Source organism: Exophiala xenobiotica (genome assembly GCF_000835505.1).
Source record: "Exophiala xenobiotica strain CBS 118157 unplaced genomic scaffold supercont1.2, whole genome shotgun sequence".
Classification (NCBI taxonomy): domain Eukaryota; kingdom Fungi; phylum Ascomycota; class Eurotiomycetes; order Chaetothyriales; family Herpotrichiellaceae; genus Exophiala; species Exophiala xenobiotica.
The window spans coordinates 5,126,942-5,140,050 of NW_013562493.1; the positions used below are offsets into that span (position 1 = coordinate 5,126,942).

General features: G+C 52.8%; 6 protein-coding genes across 7 annotated transcripts; 4 read left to right on the forward strand and 2 right to left on the reverse strand.

Moving 5' to 3' along the window:
* The first annotated feature begins 705 nt into the window (after positions 1 to 705).
* Positions 706 to 2,845, forward strand: PV05_04137 (uncharacterized protein). Its single transcript, XM_013464832.1, has 2 exons — positions 706 to 907; positions 976 to 2,845. The coding sequence occupies exon 2, from the start codon at positions 1,017 to 1,019 to the stop codon at positions 2,547 to 2,549; it is 1,533 nt and encodes a 510-aa protein (XP_013320286.1). The 5' UTR covers positions 706 to 907; positions 976 to 1,016; the 3' UTR covers positions 2,550 to 2,845.
* On the reverse strand, positions 2,590 to 4,568 carry PV05_04138 (uncharacterized protein). The gene is made up of 3 exons (XM_013464833.1): positions 4,000 to 4,568; positions 3,549 to 3,813; positions 2,590 to 3,361 (listed from the first exon to the last, which is right to left on the reverse strand). Exons 1-3 carry the CDS (start codon positions 4,434 to 4,436, stop codon positions 2,825 to 2,827), a joined length of 1,239 nt encoding a protein of 412 aa, XP_013320287.1. The 5' UTR covers positions 4,437 to 4,568; the 3' UTR covers positions 2,590 to 2,824.
* Positions 4,569 to 4,739: 171 nt separating this feature from the next.
* Positions 4,740 to 7,223, forward strand: PV05_04139 (E1-like protein-activating enzyme Gsa7p/Apg7p). Its single transcript, XM_013464834.1, has one exon. The coding sequence runs from the start codon at positions 4,949 to 4,951 to the stop codon at positions 7,130 to 7,132; it is 2,184 nt and encodes a 727-aa protein (XP_013320288.1). The 5' UTR covers positions 4,740 to 4,948; the 3' UTR covers positions 7,133 to 7,223.
* On the reverse strand, positions 6,468 to 8,754 carry PV05_04140. Of its 2 annotated transcripts, XM_013464835.1 has the most exons (4): positions 8,233 to 8,754; positions 7,803 to 8,173; positions 7,691 to 7,739; positions 6,468 to 7,637 (listed from the first exon to the last, which is right to left on the reverse strand). In XM_013464835.1, exons 1-4 carry the CDS (start codon positions 8,608 to 8,610, stop codon positions 7,398 to 7,400), a joined length of 1,038 nt encoding a protein of 345 aa, XP_013320289.1. In that variant the 5' UTR covers positions 8,611 to 8,754; the 3' UTR covers positions 6,468 to 7,397. The 2 variants fall into 2 exon arrangements, with proteins under 2 accessions (XP_013320289.1, XP_013320290.1); XM_013464836.1 differs by having other exon boundaries at positions 7,691 to 8,173.
* A 43-nt stretch (positions 8,755 to 8,797) lies between these two features.
* Positions 8,798 to 11,252, forward strand: PV05_04141 (uncharacterized protein). The gene has a single exon (XM_013464837.1). It carries the CDS (start codon positions 8,894 to 8,896, stop codon positions 10,217 to 10,219), a length of 1,326 nt encoding a protein of 441 aa, XP_013320291.1. The 5' UTR covers positions 8,798 to 8,893; the 3' UTR covers positions 10,220 to 11,252.
* Positions 11,231 to 12,939, forward strand: PV05_04142 (uncharacterized protein). The gene has a single exon (XM_013464838.1). The coding sequence runs from the start codon at positions 11,729 to 11,731 to the stop codon at positions 12,746 to 12,748; it is 1,020 nt and encodes a 339-aa protein (XP_013320292.1). The 5' UTR covers positions 11,231 to 11,728; the 3' UTR covers positions 12,749 to 12,939.
* Positions 12,940 to 13,109: the final 170 nt, after the last annotated feature.

A 13,109-nucleotide genomic window follows, 5' to 3' on the forward strand; every position in this document is an offset into this window, starting at 1 on the left:
TCAGGCTCAGCATGTATTGTATCCCGTGTATAGTCCTCAATACTCCGTAATCACAACCCCCAATGCCTTGACTAGTATTAGTATCACTTCGTCCCCATGTTGGGAGTTGTGTGTCTTGGTCAGACGGTGCTGGCGAAAGGTCTTCCGCTGAGAAAAGAGCACTGGTCAAAGAATATGTCATATTTGTTTTGATGCGCCGACAACGAGACAAGTATTGGTATATAAATCTTTTCCAAATTTCATTTTCTCTCTTTGATTATATTTCGTGTTTTGGTCGCCACGACCTCTCCGAGAAACGAAGGGTGCGCTACATCACGCATCATCTCAGACCTTGTCCTTGACATTGGACACTCATTTCGACGCTCCTATTGACCTCAATCACCGGAATCGAGGGCAGACTATGATTGGAGACAAGAAAATAAATGAGCTTGAACTCGAGTCTCCCATATCGTGTACTGCCACATCGCTACGACTGCAGTCATGATCGGATGTAACGCTTTTGCGATTGATGCTCTCCATTCCCTGATTCCGCATCTGCATACTGCTGTAGTTTTTGACATCCTTTCCTTGCCTCCCGACTTTCTCAGGGCGCTGTGGAATACTGTCGTGACACAGTGTTCGTGTAGGAGGCTGTGGCTGTGCAAATTGATCCCCGCATCATCTTCGTGACGTCGATCTTGTCTCCTGTTCTAACCCTAGACGAACAGAATCAACAATGTGAACCTGAGTCTATGTCTGCGTCTGCGCCAATTCTCTATCCTTACTGTGTCGAACAGTACCTGGTAGTCCTTGATCTGCTAGCACGCATCCACCGGGACTGCACCCAAGGCAGGAACGTTCCTTTCAATTGACTGACCGCCAGTGCACACACATCAACCAGATCATCCTTCATTGGGCAAAAATCCATGTCAGTCCACCCCCGCCATCAACAGATATTCCAGCCATCAACTCCTCCCAGCTAACAACTAATGGCAGTATCGTAGTACAATACTCCCCCTCCACCTTACCACTCCATCATGGCCGCTCCCAACCTCCCAACCCGAACGAAGACAATGTCCGACTCCGACGACGAGGCCATGCCCGACGGCGATCCCTCGAGCACAGCTGGACTTTTGGCCGAGCGTCTGCAAGCGTGGAAACACATGTGCAAATATCTCGAAGCATACATCACTGCTGTTGCAAAGGACCAAAATACTAGGGCAAAAGATCAGGAGAAGATCTTAAAGACAATCTCGAGTCCACTTCAAGAAGCGCATCATTTCGATTCCGCCCTCGGTGGTATCTCAGGCTTGTTCGAGAACCTCCGCGCCAACACTCAAGCTCAATCCAATCTATATACAGAGACAAGCAAGAGCCTGACTGGTTCTGTCCTTCCAATCCTCGAGCGTTTGCATCAAGAGATCAAGAACAAGGCCAAAGAGCTTCAGCACGGAGCGGGCAAAGGTTCGAAAGCAGTGGATGCCGCACGAGTGGCTTCACAGAAACATATCGACGTGCTAGCACAGCAAGCTTCTCATTTCGACTCTAGCGGGGGCAATACCAGCAGGATTCCCGCAAACCATGATCCCTATGTCCTTAGACGGCAAATCATGAATCGTCTCAACAAGCAACTGCTGGAGGAAAACAACAACCGTCAAGATTTGATTGCTGTTCAAAACTCATTCAAGCAATTCGAGGCTCACGTCCTCACCACGGTGCAGTCAGCTCTGAACGCCTACAATCAGTTCATGGGTACTCAAGCAGATCGCCAAAAGGCCATGATTGGTGATATTGCTGCGACTGCCAGCAACATTCCCCTGGACTTTGAGTGGAGTGGCTTTGTGAAACGCAATCAGCATGTCCTTGTCAATCCAAACGCTCCTCCTAGGACAATGTCGGGCGCCTCGTTTCCGAATGAGAATCACCGTTCAACCAAGCCTTTGATCGAAGGATCTCTCGAACGTAAACCCCGCGGTGGTATGGGCTCGATTCGAGGATACAGCACTGGATATTATGCCGTCACACCAGCAGGGTTCCTGCACGAGTACAAGGACAACGAGAATTTTCACAAGGATCCGGTCCCGGAGATCTCTCTATTCCTACCAGATTGCGTGATTGGAGCTGTAGATGGTCAGAAGTTCACCATCAAGGGTAAAGACTCATCGGGAAGCAAGATTGGGCAGAAAATGGCCTTGAGCCACGATTTCCAATTCAAAGCACATACCAATTCTGATGCCCAGCAATGGCACACCATCATTGCGAGCTTTGCCAACTCAGGAGGCAGCGTGCCGACAAGTCCCGGCGAGACCCAGAAGATATTCCCGCTCAACACTGCCGTGACCGATCAGCAAACGCAGGGCGTGGCAAGTGGACCGACAAGTGCAACATCGCCGCAGAGTGCAAAGACCCAAAGTGCTACGACCCCGGCATCTGGGGCATCTGGAGCATTCTATGGTTCGCCTGCATCCCACAACTTGGAGGAACGCAAATATGTTGAAACACAGGCGGACAAACCGCTGTCTCATGAGGGACTGGAACGCCAAGCAGGTCATTATCCTGGCAAGGCTTAGGATGCGCTTGAGACATATGGTCTGGAATGGCGATAACTGTGCGGTCCACGCGGGTTTCTTTTCCACTTCTAATGACGACAAATCGATACCCTTCACGATAGCTTGCACTTCTACTCGTAGTCATTTTCACTCGATTCAACCCATTCACCTTCCTGCGCCAGTTCTCACATCTCATTTGGAATAAAGCAGTGGCCCTTAGCAGCCCGGGGGAGGAGGTGTGATTGTTTGTGGGCCGAAGCTGCTGAGAGGTACAAGATTGCCTGTAGTATTCGCACTCAAGAGATGCCATTCCTAACTACCAATTCTTGGCCTTCTCCGTCTTGACCCAATGCCTCGTCATGATTAGTAGCAGTGTCAGGATCAAAGCCAAAGCCGACCAATCCACTCTTCGGAGGGATGAACTGCCTCAAGCCGACGCCGGCCTCCTTGAGCACCCGCCGACTCGCCTCGTCCATATTATAGCTCTGGCTATACACGACTTCCTTGACGCCGACCTGGGCGATCTTGACGCTGCACGTCAGGCACGGACACGTGTCACAGTACAGGATGCAGCCCTCGCGGATGCGCTCGCGGCCGGCTTCGAGCAGCGCGTTCTCCTCGGCGTGCAGACACAGGCATGTGGAGAGGGACGAACCGCCCGTGGCGACCGCCGAGTTGCAGCGCGCGCAGCCGCCTTCGTTGCAGTTGCGCAGGTTGCGTGGAGTGCCATTGTAGCCGGTCGATATGATGCGCGAGTTGTGCACGAGGACGCAGCCGACACGGCGTTTCATGCAGTTTGATCGCCGGGAGGCGAGGTGGGCTAGGGTCATGAACTGGTTTTTCCACCTTGGTCAGTATCCCTTCGGGAAGATGTGGTAAGATATTTTCGAGGAAGAGAAGCCCAAGGAGGAAAGGCATGGAAAAAGATGTCCGAGGCGAGGTGAGCCGGGGACCAGGAGGTGGAAGGAGGCAGGACAAGCCACGGATGAAGAACACAAAGACGTGGATGGAGTAACTTACATAGGCATCCCATGTTGGTCGGAGACGGACGGGAGAAGGGAGATCGAGAGTCGAGAGGAAGGCGTAGTAGGCGGATATGGTAGGGTGGATGTTGACGAGGTGTAGGTGTGACCGGGACGTTAGATGCAGGATACCGGAGGTGAAGGGTGTTGAGGAAGACGGGGTGGATGTGGACGAGGCGAGGCAGCGGGAGCCATAGAGTTGGAGGTCGTTGTAGTAAATGAAGTCGGATAATGGGAGAGGTGTGAGAGAGCGGTGGCGGCACCTGCGTGGGAATCAAGATTAGTACTAATGTTGCTGAAGGCAAACACTTTGAAGAGCGGCCCAAGGAGGGCGGCATGGATGGTTGTTGAGTTGCTGCGGGGAGATATGAGTCCTCGGAAGCGAGGTCGACGTGAGTTCTTTCGCAAGACATTTGTTCTGCAGAAAAACGAACGGAATATGAACATACCGCTCACTGAAGCGCTGATACCGCACTCCCACGGGCGCTTCGACATTTAATAACAAGAAGAACGGCCGTCTCAGTAGTAGTTCAAGAGTATTTTCGTCGTAGATATCCGTCAGAACCCAGTGTTCCCGCCATCGCTTGGTCACGAACTCGAGAAGCCCATCGACGTCCGGAAAGGTCAGCCCTCGTGTGCCTTTCTGGTCCGTCACGCTGGGTAGAAGATGTGCAAGTAGAGGTTCTCCTCCAGGAATAGTGCCATTGGACTTGGACTCATCGCCAGTGGTGGGGCAAGATGATGGTGCATAGCTGTTGTTCACGACCACATGTTGAAGTTGAGATGGCGTCGGGAGATGCAGGCGTAAGAAGCCATGATGTTGGACGAGATATTCGGCCGTTGTGTGTTTGCCGGAGCATATGGAGCCGGTGATGCCTATGAGCATCTTGCTTCAGTGGTAGTCCAATTTTAGACACAGCTCTGTATGGTTGCCGGGACCTGTTCTCGAGACCAGGTTCGCGTTCTTGTGGCCGAAGTATGCTCTAATCTGTTGTTTGGCGCATCGATGTTGATAAATACCTCCATTCAAGATCTGTGGAAGAGAATCTCTGTGCTCTGAAGACTCGACGCGTCCAGGCGCGTAAAGTGGTCATTGGACGGATTACATAAGTCAAATGACAGTTGGAGTCTCGAGTCCCTTGATCGGATATCATCCCCCCTTGTGTCGTTGGCAGCCTTGTTTCGACCACTTGAATCCCACGTTCGGCTGCAGCCTGACTTCATCCTTCTAACTCCACATCCAGTTTCCATATCCTGATTGTCTCCTTTACCAACACCGCATCTCCTGTATCAAGAAAGACAGTCACCATCAATATACGCCTGATTGGGGAAGGAAAGAAATCTTGAATGTTGCCAGGGCCACTTTCCAGCAGACATTTCTCGATACTCGACTAGACAATGCAGTACGTGCCCTTCGCCTCGGACATCGAAATTCCATTCTATGCCTCTCTGGCCTCGCACAAAATCAACCATGACAAACTCGACGACTCGGCCCGCAAACTTCTGGGCCTCTACGAGATCAGACCCGCCGACGCTAGAGAGCATTCCTGCCGCATGCAAGTCCACGCCAACGCACTCACCAGCGACGACGTCCCAGCGGGCTTCTTCCGCGCCGAAGGGATGATCAAGAATGTGAACACGATCGAAGAGTACCGCAACATCGACAAACTCCAGATGATCCAGAAAGCCGGCAAGACCATCTGGGACGCCATCAACGACGGCACTATATATTCATGTCCGTCACTTTTGGCCTCGTTTCTGGTTCTGTCGTTCGCCGACCTCAAGAAATACAAATTCAACTATTGGTTTGCCTTTCCCGCATTGGTCATGGACCCGCCATGGACACCAGCGCAGTATCAAGGAGCCGTCCCTAGACCCGAGGGCGGTGGTCTACCCTACGCAAAGTTGAACGCCATCGAAAGCACCACTCTCGTCGACGCGGTAATGTCCTGGCGGTACGGAGTGGACTCGCGACAATTTGGGTTCTTCCTCGCAAAGAAGGAACGTGGTTCTTCTGCACGGCCATTCCCGACCGACGACGTCGAATTTGGCCCTACCTCGCCTCAATCGCCACAAACGCCTAGCTCGAACTTGGGCTTTGTCTGGCATGTTGCCTCGTTATCAAGTTTTGAGTCTGGCTTCTTCGAGGGCCTCGACCCGCAAGACCAATTCGTCTGCTTCGCCGACCCGTCAAATTACACCGAACCAGGCCCCGTCGCACCCGGCTGGATGCTACGAAACCTCCTGGTCCTCGTTCGGCAAAGGTGGAAACTAGATCGCGTACAGATTCTATGCTACCGCGAGACACCCACACGACGCGAGGCCGCCCGTAGCGTCATTTTTACCATGGAAGTCTCGAAGCAGCAGCGCAAAGCTAGCTCGTCTCAACCCGACTCGAAGCCCGGTGAAGACGAAACCGAGCCACCAATGCCAAAGGTCGTTGGCTGGGAACGGAACGCAGCGAACAAACTGACGGGCCGCATGGCCGATTTGACCGAATACATGGACCCCAAGAAACTCGCCGACTCAAGCGTCGACCTGAACCTGAAACTCATGAAGTGGCGCATCAGCCCGAACCTCAATCTCGAAAAGATAAAGGGCACAAAGTGCCTGCTCCTCGGCGCAGGAACGCTGGGCAGCTACGTCTCGCGCAACCTGATGGGTTGGGGCGTACGGAAGATCACGTTCGTGGACAACGGTAGCGTGTCGTTCTCCAACCCCGTGCGCCAGCCGCTGTTCAATTTCGAAGACTGTCTTGACGGCGGGAAGAAGAAAGCTACGTGTGCCGCGGACGCGCTGAGGCAGATCTACCCGGGCGTCGAGAGCGAGGGGCATGTGCTTTCGGTGCCGATGGCCGGCCATCCGATCACAGACGCCGAGAAAACGAAAGCCGAGTACGAGAAACTACAGGAGCTTGTCGAGGAACATGATGTTATATTCTTGCTTATGGATACCAGGGAGTCTAGATGGTTGCCGACCGTTATGGGCAAGGCGGCTGGGAAGATCGTGATGAACGCCGCCCTTGGCTTCGATACGTACGTCGTCATGAGGCATGGCGTCACAGTGGAGGGTCAGAATGCAGAGCAAGCCTTGGGATGCTATTTCTGCAACGACGTCGTGGCGCCGGCCGACTCGATGAAAGATCAGACTCTCGATCAGCAATGCACTGTCACTCGACCCGGGATAGCGGCCATAGCGTCCGCACTTCTCGTCGAGTTACTCGTGTCGATACTGCAACATCCGGATGGAGCAGCGGCGCCGGCGTCGTTGTCGTCTTCGGAAGACAGAGGCGACCACCCGTTAGGCCTGATTCCACACCAAATTCGTGGGTTCTTGTCGACATTTACGAACATGAACATCGCTGGTAGGGCGTATGATTGCTGCAGTGCGTGTTCGCAAAAAGTGCTGGACGCTTATACTTCGGATGGCTGGGATTTCGTGCAGAAGGCCCTGAATGAGAAGGACTATGTGGAGGAACTCAGTGGGCTGAAAGAAGTGCACAGGGCGGCTGAAGCTGCCGCCGCTGACATCGAGTTCAGCGAGGATGAGACGGCCGAGGATGAAGAGGGCGAGTTGATATAAGACTTTGACCAGAAAAGTGGCAGCAGCCTGCCACTGAATGAGTCCAGCGGTCATCGCTTCTGTCGTAGATTTCGTGGACGTCGGATAGTATAGCCTGGATCCCAATCCATATAACCAGAAACACTATCCTCACGGGCTTGGTTGATGGTAGTGGCTGCCATCAGAACTGGACGCAGGTTGTCGATCTTGCCTCTCGCTGTGTTTCCCAGTCTCAGACTCCAAGTCCAAGCACCACCGTGTGGACAGCGAGCTAAAGATCAGCAATCTAAGGCCCAGCAAGCACTGCATCCTTATCGACTTTCGCCAGCCTCTTGATGCCGACGAAATAAGCCTCCTTCGACTCGCTCCTCGAACTTTCGGGCTTCTCGCGATGCACTTTGTGGAACATGGCCTTCAAGCTCTTCTCGAGCGCCTTGTCCTCGACGCCCTGGTAGAACTTGCACACGAAATGTCCTCCAACTTTGAGAGTGTCGTAGCTAAATTGCAAGGCTGCTCTGCAAAGATCCTATCATGTCATCAGCTTCGAGGCTCGTGGTAGAGACAAGATGTGCAACGTACCATACTACCCGCGTGATCCCTGAAAGCATTGCCACTCGTGTTCATCAACCTGTAATATGGGTTACTGATGCTCTTCTTGTACAGCCCATCGAGCGGGTCCCAGGGTTCGCACATGTCGCTCAACACCACGTCGATACACTTGTCCTGATGTTCATGCTCCTGTTCTTGTTCACTTGCCGTGTTCTCTTGGTGGTGTCCCGCCTCTTCGACTGCTATGTGGCTTTCTCTTTCCAGATAACCCCCCTCCGCTTCCTCAAGTATTCCCTGGTCAATGTGTCCGTCGGACGGTGTCTCGGGCATGCCGAACATGAGAGGACGGCGCAGACGGCCGCGATCGGGGTCGCGGAGGAACGATTTGATCTCGGCTTGCACATCGGGCGAGAGAAAATCGCCTTGAATTGTCGAGACGCCTTTCGGCGGCTGCACAGGGATTAGATCGACGCCCAAGACTCGACCGCGTGGTTTGGTCAGGTCGATCGCAACCTGTGCAGATGGGTCAACTATTGCCGTGGGACAAATCTAAGGATTTGCATGTGCCATACCTGACTCCAGCTCCCTGGCGCAAAACCCAAATCCACAACGGTCATTCCCGGTTTGAAAAGTCGATACCGATCGTTGATCTGGAGCAGCTTGAAGGCCGCACGGCTCTTGAGCCCCTGGACCTTGGCCGCACGGGCGAACTGGTCCCCTCGTTGTCGATCAGTCCATCGTCTGGAGGACGAGAAGCGTGCTCCGCTGGTTAAAATTGAGCGTGAGCAGCGTAAAGGTGAGGTGAAAGCTGATGATATAGGACCAGCAGGCAATAAGGTAGAGCTTGTCCAGAGGAGACATGGTCGTGGGACCGGCCGAAAGAAATTGCACTGGTGATGTATTGCGCTTGTGAAGGAGCGGAAGGCGGGTTGGGAATTACATGGTTGCATAGCACGCTCTGCCGTCTGCAAGAGTAAGCAGAGCACACCGTAAGTTCTCGACCTAGGTGGCCAGTATCTGCAGGCCGATGGTCAAGAGTAGGCTAGGTAAGGTACCTTAAGTAAGGTAGGGATGTCTTTTAATTTGTGACGTTTTGCAAGTCTGGGGTATTTTATTGTACCAAATTTCGTTGCGCATCTGGAATCTCCAATTATTGATTTGCCTCAATGATGAATTGACGTCTTAGCATTTTCAACATACTAGAGCCGCTCTACTGTGGGACTGTACACGATCATGAACAGCAGTGGCATCGCCTGTCAGTTAGTTCGGAGCCTCAAGTCGAGTGCAAGAGGCTCTCGAGATGCATTCTGCAATGGCTATCACAGTTTGCCTGCCGCTCGACCTCGGCTTCGAAAACAGCCATGCAACGCCGCCCGGATACAGACCAGAACGGCAAAGACGTACACAAGACCTCCCAACCGCTTCGAGAAGATGGTGATCGATGCTCGAGTTCAACACCCAATCCTCTTCCCTTTCCTGCTCATCGGCTGCTTCGGCTCCGTCTCGATGCTGCTGGTGATGGCATACAACGAATACAAGAAGGACAAGCTCCACACAACCGACTACCCCATCGAAGTCGAGGAGCGCTTGCGACTTGCCCTGCACTACACACATATCCAGCCCGATCCCGAGACTTCGGCGAAGTATTTCATGCAGGCAATTCAGAAGGCAGAAGAAGCCGGGATGGATCCATTCAAGCCTGATGCACTGGGTATCAGGATACGGTTCTCTCAGATGATGGAGAACTTTGGACATGTCAAGTCGGCCATCGAGATCCTTGACGGTGTTACAAAAGACGTAGAGCAGAAGCTCGCCGAGGTTGACGAGGAACGAGCTGCGCACACAAACAAACCAAACGAGGAAGAGGAGGCCACGAGAAGGACTTTACTAAGGGCAGCTATACAGACAAAGGTCAAAGTGGCCTCGTTATATGAAAGTGACTACATGCAAGACCGGCAAATGGCTAAGAAGATCCTCTCCGACGCGGTCGGTTTGGTCGTGAAAGAAACCCAAGACGCCCAGACGACCGGCTTCACAGATGACAACAGTGCTGGCATGACGGCAGGCGAGATCGCTGCGATGCTGTCTCAAATGGGAGATTTATACGCTACAACCGGCGAAGAGGCAAATGCCTTGCAGGTCTATATGCTTACTCTCCAACCTTTACGGGCGTCCTGCAATGGGACGAGATCATGCAAAGAAGCTCAAGTGCTCAGTAATATCGCGTCGACCATGGACCTGGCGCTCAAGAAGCCCGATGCAAAGATCAATGGGAGACCGGCGACAAAGTCATCACTGGCAGCGGCGCGGAAAGCAGCGTTGGACTGGGCGGACCAGGCCATTGCGACAACTCAGGTTGTCAGTCCCGAAGAGCGGGATGAAATCTGCGAATTGGCGCTCCTCTCGGCGCAGATGACACGGGCTGATCTATTGTTGGAATGTGGCGACAAGGACAAGTCCCGTGAAGCATTCTCGAGTTTATTGCCAACGTTGAGGGAGAAAAATCTTACGCCGCTTGTTCAAGTCGCTGAGGAAGGGTTGAAGAAGGCCAACGCTTGATTTCTCGCCTCGCCCGAGGGCAGCTCCTCTAGAAGGTATCAAGAGCTGATTGTCTGAAATGTCGCTTGCACGAGCTTGTGGCAGATGCTTGTCATGGGGCTTCGCGTACGATGTGTCATCGGCGACATAGACCCTTGCAAGCAGCATCAGATGGCCTGACACAGTCGGGGCACGCTTGAGCCCTCGTCCATCTTTTGTCACCAAAGCCGCCACGCGAAGTAATCCAAGCATCCTGGACATCTACGAGTAGGGACTCGTGCACTGGTTGGGGCCTCTCACCTGTGCGTCCAAGCCATGATCTCCAATGCCGGACCTGAAACAAGCTATTGTTGCTAAAACTGAGCACTGCGCTTTAAACCACCTTCCCTTCAGAGATGCAAAAAGTTGAGGTTCGAAGGCGGAAACGGCCGAGGAGGATGGGCTGCCTTGCGATGGTGTCCTTGCAAGGATGCTCGAAATCATCAAGTTGCAGTGATGCAGTTGGAAGGTGGGAGCTATGCCACCGAATTGCGCGAATAACCAACGAAACACTACGGCTAAGCAATTGCTACCTTGGGACTTCATGGCTATTCCAAGCGTCCGTGCTGAGGACCTCCAACCTGAAGATCCATCCACTCCCGTAGCTTGAGAATTTGCCTCTCAGCACAAACAATGTCATTGCGAGCCACCTGTGCATCGAGATGCCGTTATTGGTGAAAAGCGCGAGGCAGAGAAGGAGAAGGAATGTTTCTGCGTTGTGCTGTCAGTGGGATACGATGATGGACGGGTGGATCGGTGGATGGCTGAATGGCTGTCCACCCACTTCTCGACATTGTCTCTCGCATCGGATCAAAGTTTCTACTTGGCCGGAGCCGCTTACAATCACCGAATTGGGACAAACTAGCGAAACTTCCGAAGATATCATTGGTCGAACCGCACCCTGGCTCCACTAAAGCTGCTATTTCCTGCTGCGCCCTTTTCTCTCTGAGCTCCCCTTCGGTGCCTCTCTCTCTCTCTCTTCAGCTGTCAAAGGTTCGAACACATTTTCCTCTTCCCCAGACTTTCTATTTTCACTTCAGCCAACTCGTCATGTCTCGCATGAGCTTTGACCTCGACCGCCAATTCTCGCGACCCTGTGCCATTTTCCTTGGTGGTCTGTCCACTCGAGTTGCAGCCGTTGTAGAAGCCTCAGTTTCATCAGCCACTTTCCGCTGCACACGGTCACGTTTGAGCAATGCAACACCATCGATCTATTCTCATGAATGGCTCCATTTGTCTCTACAACTATCATTGCGTATGAGATGGCATGTTGTATAAGTAGGTAGGTCGTGTCGTGAGATGTCTCCTTCCCATCATCATCTCAACATTCAACAACGCAATCACTGCAAGCATTTCCGCATCTCTCTTATTTCTTTAGGAACAATCGTTTAACAAGCTCATAATTCTTGCCACATTCGCTACAAATCTATACAGCCATTTCCAAGGTTTGCACTCATCTTAACAAGCTTCTCAACAAACAACAAAGCAAGCATGCATTTCTCAATCCTCATTGCGGCTCTTGCCACCAGCACTTTCGCTTTCCCCCTTAACGCTAGGGATGATGCCGACAACAACGGAGCTACCACCACTACGACCTCCGCCGCTTCGACAACCACTTCTTCTCTCTACTGTGGCTATGGAACAGCCTTGGACGGCTCGTGCAACCAACCAACAACGACCACCACTACTACATCCAGCACAAGCACATTCTACTGTGGCTTTGGAACAGCCTTAGATGGCTCGTGCAATCCACCAACGACAAGCACCACTACTACATCCAGCACCAGCACGTTCTACTGTGGCTTTGGAACAGCCTTAGATGGCTCGTGCAACCAACCTACCAGTACGACCACTTCTTCAAGCACATCTACTCACTGGTGTGGTTACGGAACCGCTGCAGACGGCTCTTGCAACCAACCTACCAGCACGACCACCACCACGGCCTCAACCAGCTCCACCACAACCAGCAGCTCTTCTACTACCACTACTTCGACTACCTCCACCACATCCACCAGCACGACTACAACTACCCCAGTCTCTCACTACTGCGGCTATGGGACTGCTTTGAATGGTAAATGTGTCGCTCCCACCACGTCAACAACATCTACCAGCAGCTCGGCGACTACCACGATGAGCACCAGCACCACCAGCACCTCAACCAGATCCCACGGCAAGTGCAAGCCAACATCCAGCCCTGTCAGCTCGTCTTCTTCCACAACACCTGCGACGACCACGACCACTTCCACAACTACTCCCATCCCAGCACCTCCTCAGCCAACCACCACAGTCGTCACTACTTCTGGCTGCCCTGCTCCAGTCACGGTCACTGTCACTGCCACACCAACCTGGCACCACGGTAACTACTACCGACCCGGCCAATGCCACAACTGCCAGACTGTCACCTACACTGACCTCCAAGGAGCTGCAATCACCATGGCTCTGCCACCAAATCCCTGGGCCAGCGCCGCTTTCACCCCCTCAGCAAAATTCTGGGCCGGCCACCACGAGTGATCAGGACAGGGGAGTAAGAAGATGGTAGAAACCACCCGGGGCCTCTAGATTAGAATTGTGCTTTTCAGTTGTTGCATGGCGCGGCGTTTGCATTGTACTTGACATTTAGCAGCATAGCGAGTGGTTGGGGAGTGTTTTTTGCAAACAGTCTTATTATATAATCTTGAAAAATCTATATTTTGAAAATGCCATCCTCTTCCTCCATCAATACCACAACATGCCAGCAATCTATCCTCCATCTATTGGCGGAGAAGATATTCGGCTGAATTGACCATCTGTGGAGCTTCGTTGCTGCCCCAGTACTTCTAAATTGGCGCATGTGGAGGGATCGATCTCCCCTCAAAATGTCACCCACTCACCC